Source organism: Pongo pygmaeus, chromosome 10, assembly GCF_028885625.2.
Source record: "Pongo pygmaeus isolate AG05252 chromosome 10, NHGRI_mPonPyg2-v2.0_pri, whole genome shotgun sequence".
Lineage (NCBI taxonomy): Eukaryota > Metazoa > Chordata > Mammalia > Primates > Hominidae > Pongo > Pongo pygmaeus.
The window spans coordinates 16,021,091-16,044,759 of NC_072383.2; the positions used below are offsets into that span (position 1 = coordinate 16,021,091).

General features: G+C 37.4%; 1 protein-coding gene across 2 annotated transcripts in view; it reads left to right on the top strand.

Annotated features, from left to right (window-relative positions):
• The window catches only part of PTPRO (protein tyrosine phosphatase receptor type O), a 284,178-nt gene that overhangs the window by 235,123 nt on the left and 25,386 nt on the right, over positions 1–23,669 (top strand). The window contains exons 14-19 of one of the 2 annotated variants that reach the window (XM_054445142.2): positions 823–955; positions 3,312–3,432; positions 9,208–9,276; positions 11,934–12,017; positions 17,346–17,381; positions 21,159–21,240. In XM_054445142.2, coding sequence (XP_054301117.1) covers positions 823–955; positions 3,312–3,432; positions 9,208–9,276; positions 11,934–12,017; positions 17,346–17,381; positions 21,159–21,240 — 525 coding nt within the window. The remainder of the gene's footprint in view (positions 1–822; positions 956–3,311; positions 3,433–9,207; positions 9,277–11,933; positions 12,018–17,345; positions 17,382–21,158; positions 21,241–23,669) is intronic. The other variant, XM_054445143.2, reaches the window with a different exon arrangement.

The window sequence follows — 23,669 nt, forward strand, 5'->3', positions numbered from 1 at the left end:
CAGAGTTTGCAAATGTATGGTACTGGAAAGAATGTAGGGAGGCAGGCATTGTCACGCATTGATGCCAAAGGTGAGTAACTCGCAAAATGTCTGTAGAGAACTATTTTTCTATAGCTTTCAAAATTTTAAATGTACGCTTTTTGACTCAGCAATTCAAAGAATGTGACACTAGCAAAGAATATATGAGTATATGTGTATGTGTGTACGTTCACACATACATACATATTACATGCATATATTGTGTGTATATATGTGTGTATATATGTGTGTGTGTGTATGTGTCTATATTCATATGTGTGTGTCTTCCCAAATTTGTGAAATGAAGTTCATTGTAGCATTGTTTTCAATAGCAAGAAATCAGAGAGAATTTACACGTTCATCAACCGGGGCTCATTAAATAAAGTACGGTATGTCCTTTCAATGGATTTCTGTCCAGCCCTTAAAAAGAATAAAACAGCTTAATCTGTACTGATATGGAAAAAGCACCAAAATATATTGATAACTAAGGTAAAAAAATTAGCAGAACAATGTGTAAGCTAAGCCATCACTTATGTTTTTTAACTGTGTCATTCATGTTCATACATCCATAAAATGCATATGGGAAGAAAAATAATGCCTGACAACATGGAATAATGCTGCTTCCATGGAAGGGAATTGGTCAGATGGGGAATGGGGAAAAAAGGAAACATTTTTCAATGCTATTCTTTGTCATCTTGTACATTTTTTACTCTGTCAATCTATTACCAACTCAACTATGAAATATATTTTTAAAAAATATAGATGAAGTTAACCTAAAATTTATCTTATTTTCTGAAACCCCAGGAACCAGTTGCTGTTTCTTCCCATGTCGTGACCATCTCCAGCCTTCTTCCTGCCACTGCCTACAATTGTAGTGTCACCAGCTTTAGCCATGACAGCCCCAGTGTCCCTACGTTCATAGCCGTCTCAACAATGGGTAATTATACACATTAGTGAAATCTGGTCTTTGGAAGTTCTTTCCATATTTTTTTCCATATTTTTCTCACTTTTTTTGAATATGTATATATATGTATTTATATCAATATTCCACTAAGAAATCCCAAGCTTCGGAGTCAGAGAGTCCTTAATTTCAATCCCAAAGTGCACTTACTAACTATGGAGTTAGAGAAAGACATTTGGTGCCTCTGAGCTTTTCTTTCATCTGTAAAATTGGAATAATAATATGTAACTTTCTGAGTTGTTTTGAAGCTTAGAAATAAAATACTTAAATCCTTAGTATATGCTGTCTAAATACTAGTTGCTAACTCATCTCATCTTCTTCAGGAATAGACACAGTACTCTTGTCAATCCAATTTCATCTGTTTAGCCTTGGCCTTCATTGGTCACTGATCAGAGAATGACATAATTGATAACTGGGTCAAAGAAAGAAAGTTTCCAATCCAGCCTAAGGTATAAGTGGGAAAATTAGAGATTAATGAAAGGTCTGGAATGATGCTGTTTATTTCCTTATTCTTTTCTTAGTTGTATTACATGTGTTACTCCTGGTTTGTTAGAGTCTGATTCTGCAACCTGAGACCCTCTATGAAGCTTCTTGTGATAAAGCCACTTATAACTTCACTGGTTTAGTTCCATTTCTGTAATATTAGTCATATATTTAGCTGCTATATTCAGGGATGACTGGAGTGGACTGTTTTCTTTTTTCTTTTTCTTTTTGGTTTTCTGTTTTTAATTTTTGTTTTTTCAGAAGAGAGGACAAAAAATATACCTGCAAAGTATTTTAATGGTCTTTCATTCCTACATCCTTGTATACTTTCTAAAATATACAGTTGACCACGAATAATGAGAGACTTAGAAGTGCCAACCCCTGCATAGTTGAAAATCCATGTATAATTTTTGACTCCCCCAAAACTTAACTACTCATAGGCTACTGTTGACCTGAAGTCTTACCAATGATGTAGACAGTTGATTAACACATTTTTGTATGTTATACTTATTATATATTGTATTCTTACAATAAAGTAAGCTAGAGAAAAGAAAATGCTATTGAAAAAATCATAAGGAAGAGAAAATATATGTACTATTCATTAAGTGGAAGCAGATTTTCATAAAGATCTTCCTCATGGTCTTCACATTGAGTAGGCTGAGGAGGAGGAGGAAGAGGAGGGTTTGGTCTTGCTGTCTCAAGGGTGGCAGAGAGGAAAGATAATCCATATATATGTGAACCTGCACAGTTCAAACTCATTTTGTTCAAGGGTCAACTGTACCTTAATGTCCATCATTCCTTGTCAGCTCCATGACAATGTAGCATAACAGGTGATATTATTAAACTTATTTATAAATGAGGAAAATGAGGCCCATAGGGCAGATGAAATGGCTTCTCTCCAAATAGCAGTACTCAAGTGAACAAGCTCTTCTGATCATGAGTCCATTGTTCTTTCTGTTTAAGCACTCTACTCATAAACTGGAGCCAAGCTGGCCCAAATGGGAAGTGGTAAATATCCAAAACCTTAGGGATCTGATGCGCCTGCTCATTCTGTGATTTTATGATCAATGCACAAGATGGTATGAGTCCTCAGGCCCATTTTAAAGAGTTTTATAAGAATATTTAACCTATGTTCCTGCCTTTGATATCCTGTTCTTCTGTGTAGTATGAAGTAGACAATGTTTAAGTGCCACAGGAGACAAGTCTTTATATAGAATACATGAAAAGGACGCGACCCCTGTTCTTCAGAGCCCTACAACCTATTGATAGGTTTAATCTCTTGAGTTGTGCAGATGGAAAACCTCTAAACATATGGCCACGGATCATCAGAATGCCTGCTTCTAGTAATGTGTTAAGTGCTTCAGCAGATGGTAGTTTGCTAATGTCTTTTTGATATACATTATTAGTTGTAAGCAAAGTATACAGTTGTGCTTTCTGACTTCAAAATCATGGGTGTAAAATAAGAGGTTGCCACCCTCTAAGCTTGCGAAAATGCTAAAAAACAATAATGCATGATAATGACTTCCATATTTTTAGCTTTCAAATGAATTTAAACTGTGGCATAGGTATTCTTCATTCTTTAGTTTCCCTGTGTAAGAATATCCTGAATGTTGCAGGCCTTTGAAAGGGACTCAATTCTTCCAGACACCTGAATACCACTTATCAGTCTAGTTTGCTAAGTTACAGTTGACCAGGAAGAGGTCATTGTTGGCTTGGGGAACATGATTGTTACTATTATTGGTATCATCATAAGCTCACTGCCCTTAAGACTAGATGAAAAGCAATGAATGGTTCTGTTTGGTTCCCTGTAACAGAACCTATGATGAAAATGCACAACTTATCTCTTTAGTTACAGAGATGAATCCCAATGTGGTAGTGATCTCCGTGCTGGCCATCCTTAGCACACTTTTAATTGGACTGTTGCTTGTTACCCTCATTATTCTTAGGAAAAAGCATCTGCAGATGGCTAGGTAAGTTAAGTTTTACTAATATTTCATCCGGAATCTTTAAAATATCTTTATCTGCTATATATATATTGTTTTTGCACACCTAAGTTGTATAGCGGTATATTGGATTTTAGTTTTCAGTGTCTGTTTCTATTGCATGTGTTTTCTAAATAGACTTTGAAACATTATATTGGAAAATATTACTATTGAATGAGAAAGCAAAGGATTGCTTGTTTACACGAAGTCAGACCTCTTGCTATCAATCTTGGCATTTGAAGTAGCCCATATATGGGGATCCATTACATTTGGGTACTTTCAGACACATTTAGAATAAGAGAAATATCTATGACTGTTCGGTATAGTTAATGAAAAAAGTTAATAAAAATGGAGATGACAAGAAAGAATGGCGGGGGGAGAAACCCTCTCCATAATTTTAAGCTGTTCTATTGGAAAACATTTGTACAGTTTATGATTAAGTCCATTAGCAGTCTCTATTAGTTTTATTCCTATTACTCAGAGTTGCAGCCAGCTTAGTTTTTCTTGCAATTAGAAAAGCCTTTGATTTATGATTTCAGCTCTTCCCTGTTCCTTTGACCACTGATGCATTGCTCATCAAAGCACATTCTCAGGTAGTTTCTGTGGCCCCCTGTATTATCAGAACAATCTATCAATTCCCTTAAAAACTGTTGCTTATTTGAATACTACTTGGTTTGGGAAATTTTGTTAACATTTATATTTGCCCAATATTAACCTGCTGAATTATAAATTAACATTTTTCTCCTGTCTCAGAGTTCTATCATTCACATATTCATAAATAAATTCATCCATCTAATAGTGATCTAATCAGTGCCTGACGTGGCATATCCAAAGAAAAATCAGACATCAAAGCTGTCCACTAGGAGCTTACCTACCTAGCTGGATATATGAATAGATAGATATATTTAAAGGCATAAGCTGACATGTAGTATAAAGGGGATTAAAAACAGGATGCCATGAAAGTAGAGAATAAAGACTAATTCTGAATGTGAAAATTAGCTTCTTGAAGGTTGGCATTTGAATAATCTTAAAAGGATAAGAAGAGATGTGGGATTGCACTCTAACTACAGTGGAGATCTCTGAAATTACACTCCCTGAGGTCAAATCTTTTTTTTTTTTTTTTTGAGACAGAGTCTCACTCTGTTGCCCAGGCTGGAGTGCAATGGCGCCATCTTGGTTCACTGCAAGCTCTGCTTCTCAGGTTCAAGCGATTCTTCTGCCTCAGCCTCCTGAATAGCTGGTATTACAGGCACGCACCACTAGGCCTAGTTAATTTTTGTATTTTTAGTAGAGACAGGGTTTCACCATGTTGGCCAGGCTGGTCTCCAACTCCTGACCTTAAGTAATCTGCCCACCTCAGCCTCCCAAAGTGCTGGAACTATAGGTGTGAGTCACCATGCTCGGCCTCCTTGAGGTCGAATCTTGACTTCCAACTTGTGTGAATTTGTGTAGGTCATTGAAACTTCATGCGTTCATATTACAAATATTGCTACATATATGACAGTATATGAAACAGACAAAAATATGTGCCTTCATGGAGCTCATATTCTAGTGGGAAAAATAGACAATAAGCAATAAAGATATAAGTAAAAGGACTGCCCCTTATGTTAGCAGGTGATAAAGAAAGGAAACAAGGCCAAGTAAGGGAGATAAGCAGTACCAGTGTGGGGATAGGGGTCCTAGGAGGTGGGTAGGCTTCACTGAAATAGTGGCATTGGAGCAGAGACTTGAAGCACATGAGGGAGGTAGCCTGTGTTATCTGTGGGAAGAGTGTGCCCAGTGGCAAGAACAGCTGGTGTAAAGGCCCTGGGGTAGGAGCACGACTAGGATGTTCAAAGTGTAGCAGAGGGGCCGTTGTGACTAAAGCGGAGGAAGACAAGAGTAGAAGGAGATGTCAAGTCATGTAGGGCTTCGTATGCCTTTGGAAGGACTTTGGCTTTTACTCAGTAAAATGAGCAGGCATTGCAGGCTCTGGGGCAGAAGATTAACAGCATCTGACTTAGATTTAACACTTTCATTTTGACTTTTATGTAGAAAACAGGCTGTATTGAGGCAAGGACAGAGACAGGCATATCAACTGTGGTAGCCAGGAATCCAGGCAAGAGATGGTAATAGTTCAGTCCAGAGTAGCAACACTGAAGGCAGAGAGAAGCCATCAGATTCTGGACGTATTTTGAAAATAGGAGCAACAGGATTTGCTAATAAGTTGATATGGAATGGAAATGAAAAAAAGAGTTGAGGCTATAATCCCAGCACTTTGGGAGGCTGAGCCAGGTGGATTACCTGAGGTCGGGAGTTCAAGACCAGCCTGACAAACATGAAGAAACCCTGTCTCTACTGAAAATACAAAATTAGCTGGGCATGGTGGCGAATGCCTGTAATCCCAGCTACTCGGGAGGCTGAGACAGGAGGCAGAGGTTGCGGTGAGCCAAGATTGCACCATTGCACTCCAGCCTGGACAACAAGAGCGAAACTCCATCTCAAAAAACAAATAAACAAACAAAAAAAAGAGTTGAGGCTAACTCCAGGTTTTTGGCCCAAGCACTTGAAAGGATGGAGCTGCCGTCAACTGAGAGAAGATTCCAGGTCAGAGTTGGGTGAACATCAAGACTTCAGTTTTGGAAATTGTATTAGTCAGGGTTCTCTAGAGGGACAAAACTAACAGGACATAGTATATATATATATATCCTATTAGATATTATATAGAGATATAGTGTGTGTGTATATATATATATCCTATTATATATTATATATAGATATAGGTATATGGGAGTTTATTAAGTATTAACTTCCATGATCACAAGGGCCCACAATAGGCTGTCTGCAAGCTTGAGGAGAAAGGAGAGCCAGTCTGAATCTCAAAACTGAAGAACTTGGAGTCCAATGTTGAAGGTCAGGAAGCGTCCAGCACAGGAGAAAGATGTAGGCTGGGAGGCGAGGCCAGTCTCTCCTTTTCACGTTTTTCTGCCTGCTTTATATTCACTGGCAGCTGGTTAGATTGTGCCCACCCAGTTAAGGATGGGTCTGCCTTTCCCAGCCCACTGACTCAAATGTTAATCTCCTTTGGCAACACCTTCACAGACACACCCAGGATCAATACTTTGTATCCTTCAATCCAATCAAGTTGACCCTCAGTATTAACCATCACAGAAATGTTAAGTTTGAGATAACTTGCAAGTGCAGGTGCAGAGTAGCCACCTGGACATAAAAGTCTAATGTTTGAAAGAGAACTTTTGGTTGAAGATATAAATTTGAGAGTTGTTGGCTCGGCACAGTGGCTCACGCTTGTAATCCCAGCACTTTGGGAGGCAGGCAGATCACTTGAGATCAGGAGTTTGAGACCAGCCTGGCCAACATGGTGAAACCCCGTCTCTACTAAAAATACAAAAAATTAGCCGGGCGTGGTGGCGGGTTCCTGTAATCCCAGTTACTCAGGAGACTGAGGCAGAAGAATCGCCTGGACTTGGGAGGCGGAGGTTGCAGTGAGCTGAGATCGTGCCACTACACTCCAGCCTGGGTGACGACTGAGTGAAACTCCGTCTCAGGAGAAAAAAAAAACAAATTGAGAGTTGTTAACATATAAATTGCATTAGAGCTTTAGACTGGATGAAATTCAGGGAGTAAATGTAAAAGAAGGCCCTGCATTAATCACTGGAACAATCGATATTAAGGTTTTCAGGGAGAAAAGAAGATAACAGTAAGCGAGTGACAAAGAGGCAGCCAGTGAAGTATAAGGACAACTAAGGGAGTGTGGTGGCCTGGAAGCTAGGGGAACAATGTGTATGCAGAAAAGATGATAATTGCCCCTATATTAGTGGATACTTAGGAGCATTAATGCAGTAATGACATAGCATAATACTCAACTCATAGGAAGTGTGCAGTAAATGTCAGCTCACAATAGTAATGGCGGAGGAGGTGGTAATAGATGTAGTAATGCAAGTAGTGGTATTTCTGAGCATTTTTTGTGGTACATACCAAAAATATTTAGGAGGGGTGGTTCTGATTCTTTCAGCTAGTTATTAAAACAGAGATTCCCATCATTTTTCGTGCCATGATCCTTCTTGGCAGTCTGGTGAACTCTTCTAAGAATAACGCTTCCCTTTTCTGTGCCTAAAATAAAATAGATAGGATTATACAACTATATTGAAATATGATAATCATAATATTTAAAAAGCAAATGTGTTGTATGCTTTTTAATTAGTATATTAAATGTCAATATGTAATAGTCTAACAATTTCATCACGGTGATGAATATGACCAATATTTCAAGATATCTGCAGCAAGTCTATTATTAAAAAATATGTAATCTCTATTGCTAGCAAATCACCCATGTGGATATTATGATGGTTTGATACCTACTTTAATGATAGAAAGGACTGCTAAGTTTAGTCACAGGTTGTGAAAATAAATATGTACCCTTTTCTCACATATGTTCATAGAGTCCTAAATTCTATCTTTGGAACTCCAGATTAAAACCCTTGAGTTAGAGGTAAAATAAATCCCATATATAGAAAATTGACATAGGAAAATTCATTAATGATGTGTAATTTATAATACACTATGATATTATATTAGTGTATTTTTCAAAAGAAGAAAATTGTTCTTGGAACACCTTAATAAGAACAGGTAGATAATTCAAGTAATTAGCACATTGTGCCAGTAATGTTAAAATATCTGCTTCAGTTCTGAGTATTAAATCCATTAATTCCATATAAAGAAAAAATGAGATACATGAGCCCCAATGAGCTGTTATTCATGCATGAAATTAGCCAAAAGGTAGAGAAGGCATGAGAATATGTTTACTTTTTCTCTACTTCTGGAAAAAAAAAAAAAACTTCAACAGTGTTTTTACTAGCAGATTAATAGGCCACATTCCGGACAATAGGCACGCCAGAAGCTTCACTATTTCAATACATTCCACTGTTTTATTCTAATCTCCAGTGATGAATAATACGGGCATCACAATGTAAGAGAAAGATTTTGGAGGAAGTAAACATTCCACTTAATCCACTATCATTGTAGAGAGGAAATCAAAATACCATAAACAAAACCCTACAAAGAATTTTTGCTAAAGATGGAAAATGCTCAGTTCATCTAGGAGAGTTTCTATGTTACTATTAAAGGCTTTGTAAAAAAAATAAATAAATATTATACCCCAAATAGTTCAAATATTTCTTTTAGAATCATGAGTGCCCTTTGGAAAGGATTGTGAAGTGAATTCTTTTGGCCTCAAATAATTTGATTTGCAACCTTGCAAAAGATTATTTCTTTTCATTTTATCGTTCTGTTTTGCATTGTATGCCAAAAGGGAACATATGGAACTTCTATTAGCTTCTTTTATTTTGTTTTATTTTTTTCTTTTTCTTTTTGAGACGGGGTCTTGCTCTGTCACCCAGGCTGGAGTGCGGTGGCACGATCTCTGCTCACCACAACCTCCGTCTCCCAGGTTCGAGCAATTCTCCTGCCTCAGCCTCCCAAGTAGCTGGGATTACAGGCACGTGCCACCACACCTGGCTAATTTTTGTAGTTTTAGTAGAGACAGGGTTTCGATATGTTGGCGAAACTCCTGACCTCAGGTGATCCGCCCACCTCAGCCTCCCAAAGTACTGGGATTACAGGCGTGAGCCACAGCACCTGGCCTAGCTTCTTTTTTTTTTAACTTAATGCTGTGATGATAAGCTAGTAAAGTCTCTCTTTACTTTTATGTCAACGTAAGAATGCTTTGTCAAGCAGTAACCTTGATTTTGTGTTCCTTTAAAACAGGGAGTGTGGAGCGGGTACATTTGTCAATTTTGCATCCTTAGAGAGGGATGGAAAGCTTCCATACAACTGGTGAGTATTGTTTTGGAACAAGCTTCTACATAGTTTAACTATGCTGTGTGTGCTCCAAAGTCGATTTTACTATCCTTTGGGGATAGTTTTGTCTGATTATCATTTTGTAATTTCGGTGATGGTAGACTTTCAATGGCTAGATCTTCACAGAATATAATGGTTTATATAAGCTCAGTGCAGTTCTGAAGTAGGGAAAACATCACGGTCTGCTCTGTATTTACAATATTAAACAAGGGACTGAAACAGTGGTGCACACACAGGAGCAAATACCTGTGCTGAAAAAGGGCTTAAATGCAGGAGCCACACTGAACAAGTGTGGCACAAGAAGAGATTCCAATGAAGCAGCTTGCGACAGATCAGCTTCTCCATTTTATTTTATATTTTATTTTATTTTATTTTTTATTGTTTTGTATTTTTTGAGGAGACAGAATCTCCCTCTTTGGTCACCCAGGCTGGAGTGCAGGATGATCTCAACTCACTGCAATCTCTGCCTCCTGGGCTCAAGTAATCTTTCCACCTCAGCCCCCCGAGTAGCTGGGACTACACGCACGCACAACCAAATATGGCTAATTTTTAGATATTTGTAGAGATGATGTCTCACTATATTGCCCAGGCTGGTCTCAAACTCCCGGGCTGAAGTGATCCTCCCACCTCGGCCTCCCAAAGTGCTGGGATTACAGGCCTGAGCCCCCATGCCCACCCAGCATCTCCATTTTAAACTCACATTTCAGTGCCTGAGGCAATAAGAGCCACCACTTCTGTTAAAAAGTTATACAGCCCAGTATTCAATTCTCATGCTTACAGATAAATAAATATCAAAGCCAGGGAAGTTTCATAAGAAAACATGGCTTCATTTTTCTTTATGCTTGAGTATTAAGGACCCGGAGGGAGGAAGTGTTCGAATTTTAAAGAGCACTGTCAGGAGATTAAATTGGTTGACATTATACCTGACAATGATAGATGAAGATTAACAATCCTATCCAGTTCAGTCAATACCCAACAAAAGTACTAATTAAGTAAACATTTAACATGAAGCTAGTACTACTTACATGGTCTAGTTTGTTTCTTTTGCAAGAAACTATGCAAAGTATACGTAAATGAATATATGTCATATTAATCATTGTTCAGTTATTTCTTTCTGTTTGCTAACTCCCTAAAATGGTTAATCTTAAAGAAATATGCATGGGAGACTGGAAATTTTACAGAATCAATGAGGGAGGGAGAACTTTATTTAGCATATAAATTTTACTTCCCTCAACGTAGCTGATACTCACTCTAGCTGAAAATCTAGTTGAAACCAGATTTCTTTTAATAAGACAATATGTTGTGCCATTTAAAATTTTTAACATGAATAGAATTTTGCTGTTAAAAAACAACCCAACTGTAAAGAAAAAGAAATCCATCAACCGTTGATGGTGAAAAGTTAGGAAACATTACCAGGTTTGTTCAAATATATTAGCACTCTTTCCAAAATTAAGAGATTGACTCACTGATACTTGTTTCATGCCTGGTTCACCCTTATAAAAGGCCCAATGGGAAACCAGTGATGAGTGGCCCATCTAGGAACCAATCCGATTATATGTATTTAATACTTGTGACTCATGAGAGGTAGATATTAACTAACTTCACAGCCAGTCACAATTCATGGAATTTATGGGGGACCAGTCATGGGAGAACTGAAGCAAAAGAGAATTCACTTCAGGATCTTTCTATAAAATCAAGCACATTTTGCAGCTCTTCACAAAGAGTTTTGCCGACTCTAGCATTTTCTAGCTGACTGAGGATAGATATCTCACTGAAGATTTGTAATAACTGAAGTGACAAGGTGACAGTATTTGTCCCCCTAATTCTCAGAATAACTATAGATGCAGTCACAGGATATTTTAAAATCTATATTAATGGGTGTTCTATTTGACAAGTGGTTTGAATATCTGAAACCAGGCATTTTAAATCAACAGTCTGAATTAGAATTAAAGTGAAACTCAACTATTTTGCTCCTACTTAGCTGAGTATCAGTGAGGTCACAGACTAAGTAGTTGATGAGCTACTTATCTTGAATGAATGATATCCTAGTATCATCCATACGTCTGTTTTAAGGGTTATATTTATAAATTTTATAGTAATTTAAAAACAATACAGAAAGTCACACTTAGTAGTACAGCTTTATAAGAATGTCTCTTAAAAGCTTAGTCTTCACCGGAATCAGTATATGTAAACTGACCATTTTTATTTTCTCACACAAGCTGCTGTTTAGCTGTCAAATGATGTTACAGAGGTTGCTTAAAATAGGCTTAAGCATAGGAAGAATAATATCCAAGAATAAGCCTCAAGATAACTAATGAGGCATTTAAGTGCTTCATTTAACTGAATGCAAAATGTAATCACCTGGTAGCAGACTAATTAACACAAAATAAGTTGAAAGAAATATATCTGATTACAATAAGGTCATGTGTGAATAAAAACTGATTTTGTCAATATTGTAGCATTGAAGCCCTCACATTTATATTTCACAGAATGGATTAATATTTAATTGTAATTAAGGTGCTTTTCATATTAATTAATCCCAGTAGATAATTTACTGATATCTATTCACAGTTTATATTACTAACTCTTGCAACTTTTTCATCTTTCCATCTGTTATCTATTAATGCACACAGGCGTAGGAGTATATTTGCTTTCTTAACCCTGCTACCCTCATGTCTTTGGACTGATTATCTTTTGGCATTTTATATTAATCCTTGGTAAGTGATTTTTTTTTTTACTGCTTAACACAAACTCTTTAAAAGTTAGCTTTCAAGAAGTAAACAAAAATGAAAGTTTCTTTTTAACTATTTTGTATGTTCAGTAGCATCTAAAGTTATTAATCATGTATTGAAGTGAATTAAAGCAGTTAACGGTACAAAGATGTTAACTATAAGGTTTTCTGTTAAATTTTTTTCTGTGATGTTCCTGGCAAGCGTTTTTTTCCCGTTTAGTACTAGTTATTTTTTTCTTCATTGAGTCAATCCATTGGCCTCTCATCTTTGCAAATAATGCTTTCCATTTTCCATTATCGTCTTCATCCATTAGAGAGCTCCAAATTTCCAAGAAGGTAGAAATGCATTAAGATGGAGAAATCAGAGTCTATACAATCCTCTGTATCTGAGGCCTCCTTGTTTTTATAATAATGCTAACTCAGTGACTATTAAACAGCTGACTATATGCAAGCCTCTTTGTATGATTATCTTATTTAATTTTCCCCCACAATCCTGCAGAGAGTATAATTAGTCCCATTTTAGAAATGTGGAAATGGAGGCTTACGGAGATTAACTGTCTTAGTAGCACATTCCACTATGTACAAAATCCAGGTTCCAAACTCAGTTCTCTCTGAAATCTATTCTTTCCTCTGTAAACGGCAGACTCCTTTAATTTCTTATTTTCTTGACTTCTAGATCATTTTAATAATCAAATCTTGAAGTGTTCCTTTTGACTTTTTAATATGTAATAATAATAATAACCTTGAGTTCTGAGACTAAAGAATCAAGAACTATTTCTTTTCCTGTGCCATAAGATAAAAGGTAGCAGTTTCCCACGGAACTGACAAAAAAGTCATTGTCCTTAAATATCAATACCTAGTGTTTAGGTACTAAATTATGTACAGACAGATCCATAAATGTGGACAACTTGAAAAAGTCTCAGAAGAAAACAATAAAAATATCTCATAGACTGGAAAAAAATAGCTTATGGGGTGGTGGTGCGGGTATGAAAAGCAATCTGGAGCTTTTATTTATTCAAAAAGACAATTGACCAAATGTTCTTCAGCTCCTCCAAGGACAGAATAAATACAGCTGGCAGAATTTAGGATTTCAAGTTGCACTGGAAGAAACATAAAAAAGGATTTCCTCAAAATAGAGATTGTTAATTCCAGAATTCATATCTTCTTTTAAAAAAAGAGACTAGAGGAAAGCTTTTGAAACAAAGTAGACATGATGTGTAGGTAATAAAGTCAGAGGAATGTGCTAGATGCTGAGGACCCATTCACTGTTATTCTAAGTTCATTGTTACAGTTTTTAGTATAGGGCTTCAGCACAGTCAACTCCACATTTTCAGTATTTGACATCAAATAGTTTTCAGGTATGAATAGCACACATAAATTCCATTTCGACCTTCAAAATATACATTTACTTTTAACTGAACATCTACTAATCATCCTCAAATAGTGTGCCTATCATTAAAATACTGATAGCAAATACCCATAAAGTATCCCAGATTGCAAATAAAATGAAAGAAAGATGCATATATCATTTCCTTGCTTAATTCTCTGAGACTTTCTCATTTTCCACAGTGCGTTTTTAAGCTGTAAGGTAGGCCTGTGCAAATAAGCATGTATTCCTTAATAGGCCTCATTGATGAACATATGTTCAAATTTCAGCAACCCTTACAAGGTCTGCTATTTCTAGTACCAATCAAATAGCACGAGGCCCAACTTATGGGGAGAAAATACCCTTCAGTAATTTTTAGAAGAATCACCTTGAAACTGTAAATGGTTGTCTCCAGTTGAGAAGAGAAGGTAAAACATAGAGCTGCATGCTTTCTGTCACTTCAGTAAATTTCACACATATCAACTAGTGAAAACATACTGAATATAAACTATGTTCTCAGCCCTTTTGTACAATGCCAGATACAAAGGAAGTGAAATTCATGCTCCCCGCTCGTGGAAATACAGCTTCTACTCACACAACCACTCCAATTCCCTGTTTGCTTCATCTAATAACTTGTGGTTATTTTCCCCTGCTTTCATTGGCTAAAGAGTCCTTTGTAATCCTCCTAATGATGTGTTTGTCTTCATATCTCACCTACCCTGTTAACAACAGCTGCAAATAACAGAGCCGTCTCCCCAGATGCACACTGCCTAACTCCACAGTGTCCAACTTCCTTTCTAAACCATCGGTTTCTTGGAAATATATGTTCCTGTTGATTTTCTAAAACCCATCTGATGCCACTAGTGGTTTGTGTGGAAATCAGAAAACTCTTTCTCTCTCTCATAGTGTTGCTCGAATCTTTTCCTGGGGTGGTAGCAGAATCAGTGTGGAGCACCAGTACCCAGTTAGGTTGGTCTCAGGATTGTGTTCTGCAAGGATTTCTGACTTTCAGAGCTTAGAGTATGTTTCCTATTGAAAGAAATCATCTAAGTTGAACTAGCTATATCTAGATTCAGTGTTAAATCTTTTTTTTTTTTTTACTGCCATAATGACCCTCATGCTATACTCAGGTATTCATCTGCTTGTTCTCAATCCTCAGCAGTTGGCATTTTAAGCAAGAAGTGGCATTTAGTTGAAAATGCTCAGCTTTACTCCTGATGATTGCACGTTCTATTTGAAGAATGATATAATATCCTAAAGTCCTTTTTAAGATTTGGGGATGGTTTCTGCTTAGCTCATCAAAGAGTAAGCAGCACTTACAAGATTGGAGACTTTTAGAGTTTTGTTTTGTCTTGTTTTAACCATTATAAATCCCATGTCCTTGCTATTGCTTTTTCGGAATGAATTACAGTGTGGATGGCTTTCCAAGACTGTCATAACCATGGCTAATTTATGCAGAATGTATCTTAACTTTTTGAAGTCATTAGGATTTTGAACCTTACCTAATATAAGGGAAAGAGAAAAAATTAAAAGTGCACAATCCTATATGCATACATGCTGTAAGTGTGTCTGATGGGAGTTATTTATTGATTTGGAAAATCTTTTGCAATGAAAAGGCGATACCCTATATGTCACACAAAATCGTCACTGTAACGTGCACATATTGGCTGTTTACAGAATATGCTTAAGTTAAAATTGCTAGCAAAGCCTTAATCTGCGTGAGTTTTCCCCCGGTTTTAGTCTCGGAATTAGCACAGCAATTGAAAATGTAGGAACATTTTATCAGTGTTGCAGTGAAGCTTCATAATTCAATCCTGTCATGTTCCACAGCCTTAGGATACAGAAACTCCTTGGAATCAGCAAGATCTAAATAGAACAATGAAAATTGTATACAAATCATGATTACTTATGCCAATAAGTATATGATAATATGTCATACAAAACATGTAGTAGAATTATACATTATATTGAAAGTTCATTCAATAATGAATGAGATTGAAAGAAAAAAAAATGTGTCTCTCCTCCATGAATCAAGTTTCTATGCAGCTGCCGAGTAGTAGCAGCTTAATATTTCAGCACTGAATTTATTCAGTGTTACCCTCTTACATACATTTGTTACTTCCTAGTTTCCTTTAAAGCCTGTTTGGATAGGAAAGTATTTTTTTGTTCACTCCTGATCACAAAATGTGTTGGCAGCCTCCTGACTTTACCAGAGCTGTTAGTCATCTCCGCTGACATTCTGCTTTCCGAAAGCACTGAAGTAATTGGCTCTTACTACAAGAAGTAAATGTGGAATTCCTAAAACTAACTAAATTACCATCACGGGGCTGAATAAAAAACATGATCAATAAATATTCCTTTAGGTTCCCAAATGCCTGTAAGATACAGCTATGTCCAACATGACAGTGTTTTTTGAGGGGTCAGGGAGAGGCAGAGTAAAAACTGGACTGATTTTTCCCTCTAAATCTCAAGTATGGAAGACAAAGAGGGTGAGGGAGAAAAAACAGAACAGGAACCGTTGAATGGATTGTTTTCACTTAGAAGTGGGAGGAAATTAAAACTACCTGAAAACCACAAACACCACTTGCCTTCATGGATGTGTTCCTACATTTCTTGACCTGCGTTACTTTGTCTTCATCCGCAAGTCCCATCTTTTCAATAGAACATCACAAGCCCAAGTCTAGTATTCAATTGTTAAAGGAATCATTACATGAAATTCTGAGAGTAACATGGCAGAGATATTTTGTTTCAGTTCAATCGAATAAGCATTTCTTGACCGCCCACTAGGTGTTTCATTAACTATGCTCAGCCCTGGGGGGAAGCTATAGTGAGTGTAGCAAGGTGTGTAAGGTGTGTACCTGCAACTAACAATCACACAATGTGAGAAACTCTCCATTTGCAAAGTGCTGTGAAAGCACAAAGTAGTGCTTTATCTTGCTGAAAGCTTTCAGGAAGTGGAGATATCCGAACATTCATAATTTTAAACATAAATAAATATTTGGACACATTAAAGTACTAGGATTACAACTGGTTATTTACTCTAGACTGTTTATTTTCTGAAAAGTTGGGTGCATCTATCAAAATTATGTAAAGACCTCTGAAAATTACTTGCAAAGAAGTTTGCTGTAACGTCACTCATACAGTCAATCATGTTTCAGTATTTATTATTTATAGACGACAATAAGAATACAATCACAAAGTGCTTCAATAGATACTGTTAGCCTTAGCTAACTTAGGTAAGTTATCTTACTTGGTTGGGTGAAAACCATTACCTTAATTATCCCCTAAACAAATGTAACTAACTAAAGCATGCATTAGCATTTCCTGTGTTTGAGCTTATAGACTAGTAATGATGAAGAGCAAGCAGGTAATAGGTCCAGTTCTTCAGATAGCTTAGAAATTAGTTCAAGATGGAATAAAAACAACGCCATGCTAGAATTATATAAGGTACATGTCCACACTGACAGCACACATTCACATCCCCAAAGAAAAATGTCAGAAAAAGTTATTTTAGTCTTTAATTAAGAAAACAACATTCCACCATCTCTTTATTAGTTCTCCATTTATTCCCCCATTCTTCCCTCCTGCCTGTAGAAATTGGAGTGCTCAGGTGGTAGATAGATAGTTCTATATATTTACAAACTGCTTTAGCAACTTAATCAACAGCAGTTAGAAATTTCATTTCTAGAACTCAGTTTTTGGCAAATGGTGGGAAGTATAAAGTGCAGATATGTTCATGCAATCTAGTAGAGTTTTAAAAAATGAATCTGAAATTATTATTATCTTCTCATGTAAGGAAAAGTAATTAAACAAACCTGATATGTGTTTAATGAAAATTAAATAAAACTGAGGTACCTGATGTAATTATTTAAAGCTCTTCAAGTTTAATTATTATGTTAATCAATTCTTTTGCCCAGATAAATTTGTCTTTTCTTTTTTAATTATCAGGAGTAAAAATGGTTTAAAGAAGAGGAAACTGACAAAGTAAGTTTTTCTTACTATGTCATTTAAAAGGATGTTTGTTATAATAATCTTAACGTTCCAATTAAAGATTGTTTGCCTTCAAATAGAAGGGATGCTTGAGAAAGAGGCAAATGCATATTACGATAGCTAAGCACAATCATGTATTGGTCGTTTATGCCTGAGTGGCAGTGGCCACTAGAAAAGTGTATCACAGAAATCACATCAGAAATAAGGACAATGTTTATCATACCACATCTGAGACAGTGGATCGTTAGTAATTTTTAAAGTCTTGGAGGAGGAAGTATGATATTCTAAATACAGTATATGAAAATCTAATATTTAACTACATCAAAGGGTTTCAAAAATCCTTTTAGTATTTTGAAATTCTGTGTTTATTGCAGGAAAAGGCTTTTACTCTATTTAATGTTACAATAAATACTTTGATAATGCTTTCTCAAGAAACCTGTATAATAAATAGAAAAGATAATTAATCTAGCCTGTGGTTTTCCTTATCTATTAAACCATTAAATGAGAAGAATTACTATTGTGGTAAGTGAAAATTAACCCCCAGTTGATTTCAAAAGCCTATTAGATTATCACCTCCACGCCTTTTCTTAGTTATAATTCTGCATATGAAGAGTGGAACTTTCCTTTATATAGAGTTTGTTCTTGATACCTGCCTAGATAGAACATTGGTGAATTAGTACAAGAAGGAAATTAGGGGGTCCAGCCAGGTCTGTGGCATCTATGCTTATGGAAAGAAATCATGAGTAATCCATGACATAATCCGAAAGAAAAGTTGATGTAAAAATGTTTCTAGTTAGTCTTGAGTGGCATATAATTTTATGGCATATATGAAAACAGAATAATTTTTTCTAAGTCAATTTCATTTTTTATTTATTTTTATTTTTTAATTTATTTTATTTTATTTTTTGGAGATGAAGTCTCGCTCTGTCACCCAGGCTGCAGTGCAGTGGCACAATCTTGGCTCACTGCAACCTCTGTCTCCCAGGTTCAAGTGATTCTCCTGCCTTAGCCTCCCGAGTAGCTGATACTACAGGCACACGCCACCATGCCTGGCTAATTTTTGTATTTTTAGTAGAGACGAAATTTCACCATATTGGTCAGACTGGTCTCGAACTCCTGACCTCATGTGATCCACCCTCCTCAGCCTCGCAAAGTGCTGGTATTACAGGCATGAGCCACCATGTCCAGTCTCTAAGTCAATTTCAAACCAGCATACATTCCATTGGCTTATACCAACTGATGTAGGAGAGATAAGAGCAGACTGAATAGAGGAGAGGGTACCGTCAACTGGGAGGGATGATTTCACAGAAACAGAAAGACTTTGTTACCAAAAACTATTGGTTGGGTTGGCAGGTGAGCTAAAAAGGTAGAGACTAGAGCATTTAGAAGATAGTGTCCTTGGACAAAAAGGAGAGACTATCAATGCTTGCTCCTCTCATGACCCAGGCAAAGAAAAGAAGCAGAAGCAAGACCCAGACAAAAGATATGGTAGAGATTAGGAGTGGTAGAACATGCCTACAAGCAAAAAAACTCACATCAATTCGGCTTCCACCTTCCCCTGTCTCATCTTCCTCTGAGTCCTCTCTCCTTCTCTAGAAGACATTTCTTGAAAGGCTTTCCTCTCACCTTTTTATTTGCCTTCTCTAGCATTTCTCTTTCACTCCAAATGCCCCACCACTACAGTGTCTCCATGGTTTCCATTTTCTATCTCCACTTGTCTTCATTCCATCCTTCCTTTCCATCTCCTCCTCTTTTCCTTTTTCCTCTGTAGATATTTGTCCTTTTGGTCTCTACTCCCTTCCAGCTTTCTTTTTCTTTTCCTTGTCATTCTCCTTCTCCCTTATGTCCATTCTTCTGTTTGCTATTCCTTCCTCTCTCTCTCTTTTCCCTCTGCTTCTTGCTTTTACTTCTTTTAACCCATAAATACTTTGTCTGGTTTGCCTTCAGTATACGTGTGCCCATTTTCCTAGTAACAAGATGAAAGCTAGAGTGGTTAAATCCAACTTTAAGGTCGATACACTGCCCAAAGACACCAGCCAGAGAGTGCAGTTCTAAGGGGGTTAATTCCAGGAGAGGAGTCCCAACTTTAGCCCATTCTTTTGGAAGGATAACAAGTTTGAAGTGGGAAAAGCTTTGAACCAGGTCTTACTCTCCCTGGATTCCAGTGAGAATTCTACTGCTTAGTAGACATGTGATGTTGGGCTACTCATTTAACTCTCTTAGCCGTGGCTCTCTCAGCTGGAGCATGGAGCTAATGTCTATTCCTACCTCAGGGATCGATTAAGCAAGATAACGCATGTGAATATTTATGAAGTGTAGCCTGTTTTATAAATGAGTTATTGTTCTTAAGTAAAAACATTTAAGTTTAAAGGTATTTTCTGGAAGATATAATGCCCTCTAAAATTTACTAAAATGTTAACGTAAATGAATTCATCAGATTAGCTAATCAACAACCTTAAATGAGCATTATTAAATACTATGTATTTTCTAATCGGACATAAGACCACAGTTAGGCTGGGCGCAGTGGCTCATACCTGTAATCCCAGCACTTTGGGAGGCCGAGGCAGGTGGATCACTTGAGGTCAGGAGTTCAAGACCACCGTGGACAACATGGTAAAACCAAATCTCTACTAAAAATACAAAAATTAGCCAGGTGTGGTGGCACCTGCCTGTAGTCTCAGCTACTTGGGAGGCTGAGGCAGGAGAATCGCTTGAACCTAGGAGGCGGAAGTTACAGTGAGCTGAAATAGTGCCACTACACTCCGGTCTGGGTGACAGAGTGAGACTCTGTCTCAAAACAAAACAAAACAAAAAAGACCACAGTTAGATGATACAAGCTGAGTAACACACCACAAGACCAAGCGAAGGGTCAACTATAAGGACCCTGCCAAAGTGGAAAGGCTTGAGTTAGATGACAGAATGTGGCATTCTGCAGAAGCAGAGAGGTACTTTAGAGAGCAAATTGGTTTAGGTAGGCTCTAGAGGAGATAAGCAGCTACAGAAAACTACAACAGATAAAACTTGATTCTTATTCTCAAAAAAAAAAAAAGTGAGAACTTCTGCTGCGGATGCAGAAACATAGCTCAGATGTGTTGCTTGATTGAACCTCTGAGCCATTTCCATACTTTTATAGATATGCAAGCCTCTAAAGATAACTCGCTGCAGTGAGACCCTGGGAGCTTTCTGGACAAAAGTTTCATCCCACTGATCCTGCCTCTGCTTTGGGGAGACTGTAGCTAGCAGCACAATTCCTTATACTTGTAAAGCTGTTGAAACTTACAAAGTTCTTTATGTACTGTATGTCAACCCTGTAGCTATAACTATTTTATTTTATGGATGAGAACATTGACTCTGAAGAGTTAGGTGATTCTCTAGGATAACACAGTCAATAAAGCAAAACCATAACTCAAACAGGTCTTTGGAATCCATTCCTTTGTTATTTTCCATATGCCAGAGTTTTTTAGAAGCAACACATATGGGGGATGTGTATATGAGTATGCATATATATACAACTGTACTGCTAGAGTAAGAGCCAAGTGGAAATCTAGAGATTTCTCCTATCAAGGAAGCTGGACATATATGCCCTTCTTTTCAATTGCAATATATTAAGGATTGGTAACTTGAATCAAAAAAAAAAAGGTGAGTGCTAACCTTAGAGAAGTAAAACTTCTATTTTCTCCAAGAAGATTAAGAAGTATGATATTAAACAATATATAATACTTATCAACAAGAGTTTTAAAATGTATGTATATTTCTTTGTGTTTGACAAAGCCCGGTTCAACTGGATGACTTTGATGCCTATATTAAGGATATGGCCAAAGACTCTGACTATAAATTTTCTCTTCAGTTTGAGGTGAGTTGGTTAAGGTATTTTCTACCTTCTGTAATGGAAAGGGCCTGGGAATTGTGGGGTTTGTGTTGGGGTCATGTCCCTGCTCACTGGCAGTGCATAACAAAAAGGGTATTGGACTGGCGGGCGCTGATCTGCTGGTTTAGAGCAAGGGTTGTCAATCCTTGCTTGGTAGGCAAGGCCTCAGGTGGCACAAATGAGGGGAAGAAGAGAATAGGTTTAGGTACTGAGGTGAGCAAACATAGGTACAGTAGAAGCCATCATTAAAAACCAGGGAAATCGAGAGTACAAGAAGAAAAATGCAAGCTGAGGCACGAAGCCTGAGACAGAATTTCCTTTTCAGGGGATTTGTAGTGTTTCTCATGCTTCTTAGGCCACAGCAGGGGCGGATAGTGAATAAAACTGACCCCCTTTGTGTCCTGGGCACATAACGTCCTGGAGTAGGGCTTTTCAAACTATAGGACTCCTGGCATTCTACTTAAGAAATTTTGTGCAGTTTTATTTTCTTTCCTTGGACAAATTGGGGAGATAAAGTTACACATGATTTGTGTTAAGAAAAAAATTGACAACATCTCTTTTTCTCCAAAGGACACATATTTCTTTGGATCTAAAGCCATATGTCAGAAGAGATGGAAGTGAGTGAATCTAATATCGCAGCAGTGTGGGGGAAGATAATTAGTTCTCACTTTTTCTTTCTACATATTTTATAGCTCATAACACAGTCTAAATGGCCCCCCATCCTTCAGGTTTCTATAGCATGGCTTGAGTGGTCAGTGATTCAGGGAAAAGGGGAAGATAAAGTGATTTTTCTAAATTCTGTAGTTTTTTTTTTTTTTTATAAAGCCTTTTAAGTGCTCTTTTCTATTAAGGTAGCTGCTTTTTCTTCAGTTTTTAAAATCATTTCTCCTTTCCACTTATCAGCCAAGGACAGCTTTAGTCTGCAAAAAGCATCAGTGGTCCTGGTGTGCAGACACTAATGGGGAATTTGAGGATGAGAAGAATCTTATACATTACCAAATACAAAGACCGCTAACTACCACCTGTGTCCTGAAAAATTCCACACAGAGCCTGCTCACTTATCCATTGTATGCAGGTGCATAGGATATTATAGCTGCTACACCAAATGCTATACTCAAAGAAATTCAATTTGAATTGGAAATGAATGAGGAGGGTGGCATTTCAGAAAGTATATTAAGGAAACGAGGACTTTTTTTCTAAGCAAACATGAGGCAAAACTCTGAAAAAATAAATAGCTAGATGATTCTAACAATGATGATAGAAATTATGGCATAGCTACACTTTTAACCTTATTAAAGCCACATTTTCTTAATTCCTTCAAGATGGCATGCCCTTGGTGGCACAGCTGGATCATAACCTCTGCTGGCAACTCACAGTTTATGTCTTGAAGCCCAAGCATAACTATTACTGTTTCTGAATTGCATGAAAAAAAATTCAACAAGTCATTTTCCAGTAAACATATTCTTCTAGTTGTGAGTGACAAAAACATAGCTCAAACTTGTTTAGACTAAAGGAAACGGGGTTTATTCAAAGGATACTAAGGTATCTCATACAATCAAAGAAAGGGTTGAGTAGCTAGACTACGTGCAGGGAAGCAGCACGGTTTCAGGGATGACTGGAGCCAGGGACCAGAGCCCTGCAGGGGTCCCTCTCTGTCTTGGTTTCACTTTGTTTCACTGAACACCAACCTCTTTTTCTTTTTGTCACTTTTGTTTTGTTTTGTTTTGTTTTTTGAGACAGAGTCTCGCTCTGTTGCCCAGGCTAGAGTGCAGTGGCGCGATCTTGGCTCACTGCAACCTCTGCCTCCCAGGTTCAAGTGATTCTCCTGCCTCAGCCTCCTGAGTAGCTGGGACTACAGGTGCCCGCCACCATGCCCGGCTAACTTTTGTATTTTTAGTAGAGACAGGGTTTCACCATATTGACCAGTCTGGTCTCGAACTCCTTACCTTGTGATCTAGCTGCCTCAGCCTCCCAAAGTGCTGGGATTACAGCCATGAGCCACGATGCCCAGCCCAACCTCTTTTTCATAGTGAAAAGCAACCAACAACAACCCTTGAGCACCACAGCCTTTTGTTTCCATGGTTTCCAAAGGGAACTATTGTCTCTCTTTCTTGTTTGTAGTTTGAAAATTAACAGGGGAGGATTTTGATGGACGAGCCTGTGTCATGGTGCCCATTCAAACCAATCGCAGCCAGAGAGGGCAGATGCACACAATCTCTAACTGGAACCATGTGGCTCAAGTAGCAAAACCTAAGAAGGGCATTATCTCCCAATAAAGAGAGGGTATTGGGAGAACCAAACCATAAGTGATTAGCATGCTATCTTTAGATATTACAAAAATATGAAAGGCAGAATTATAAATTTTATGTGCCAAATGTTCAATTTATATTATGCTGAGGGCTTTTATACATTCA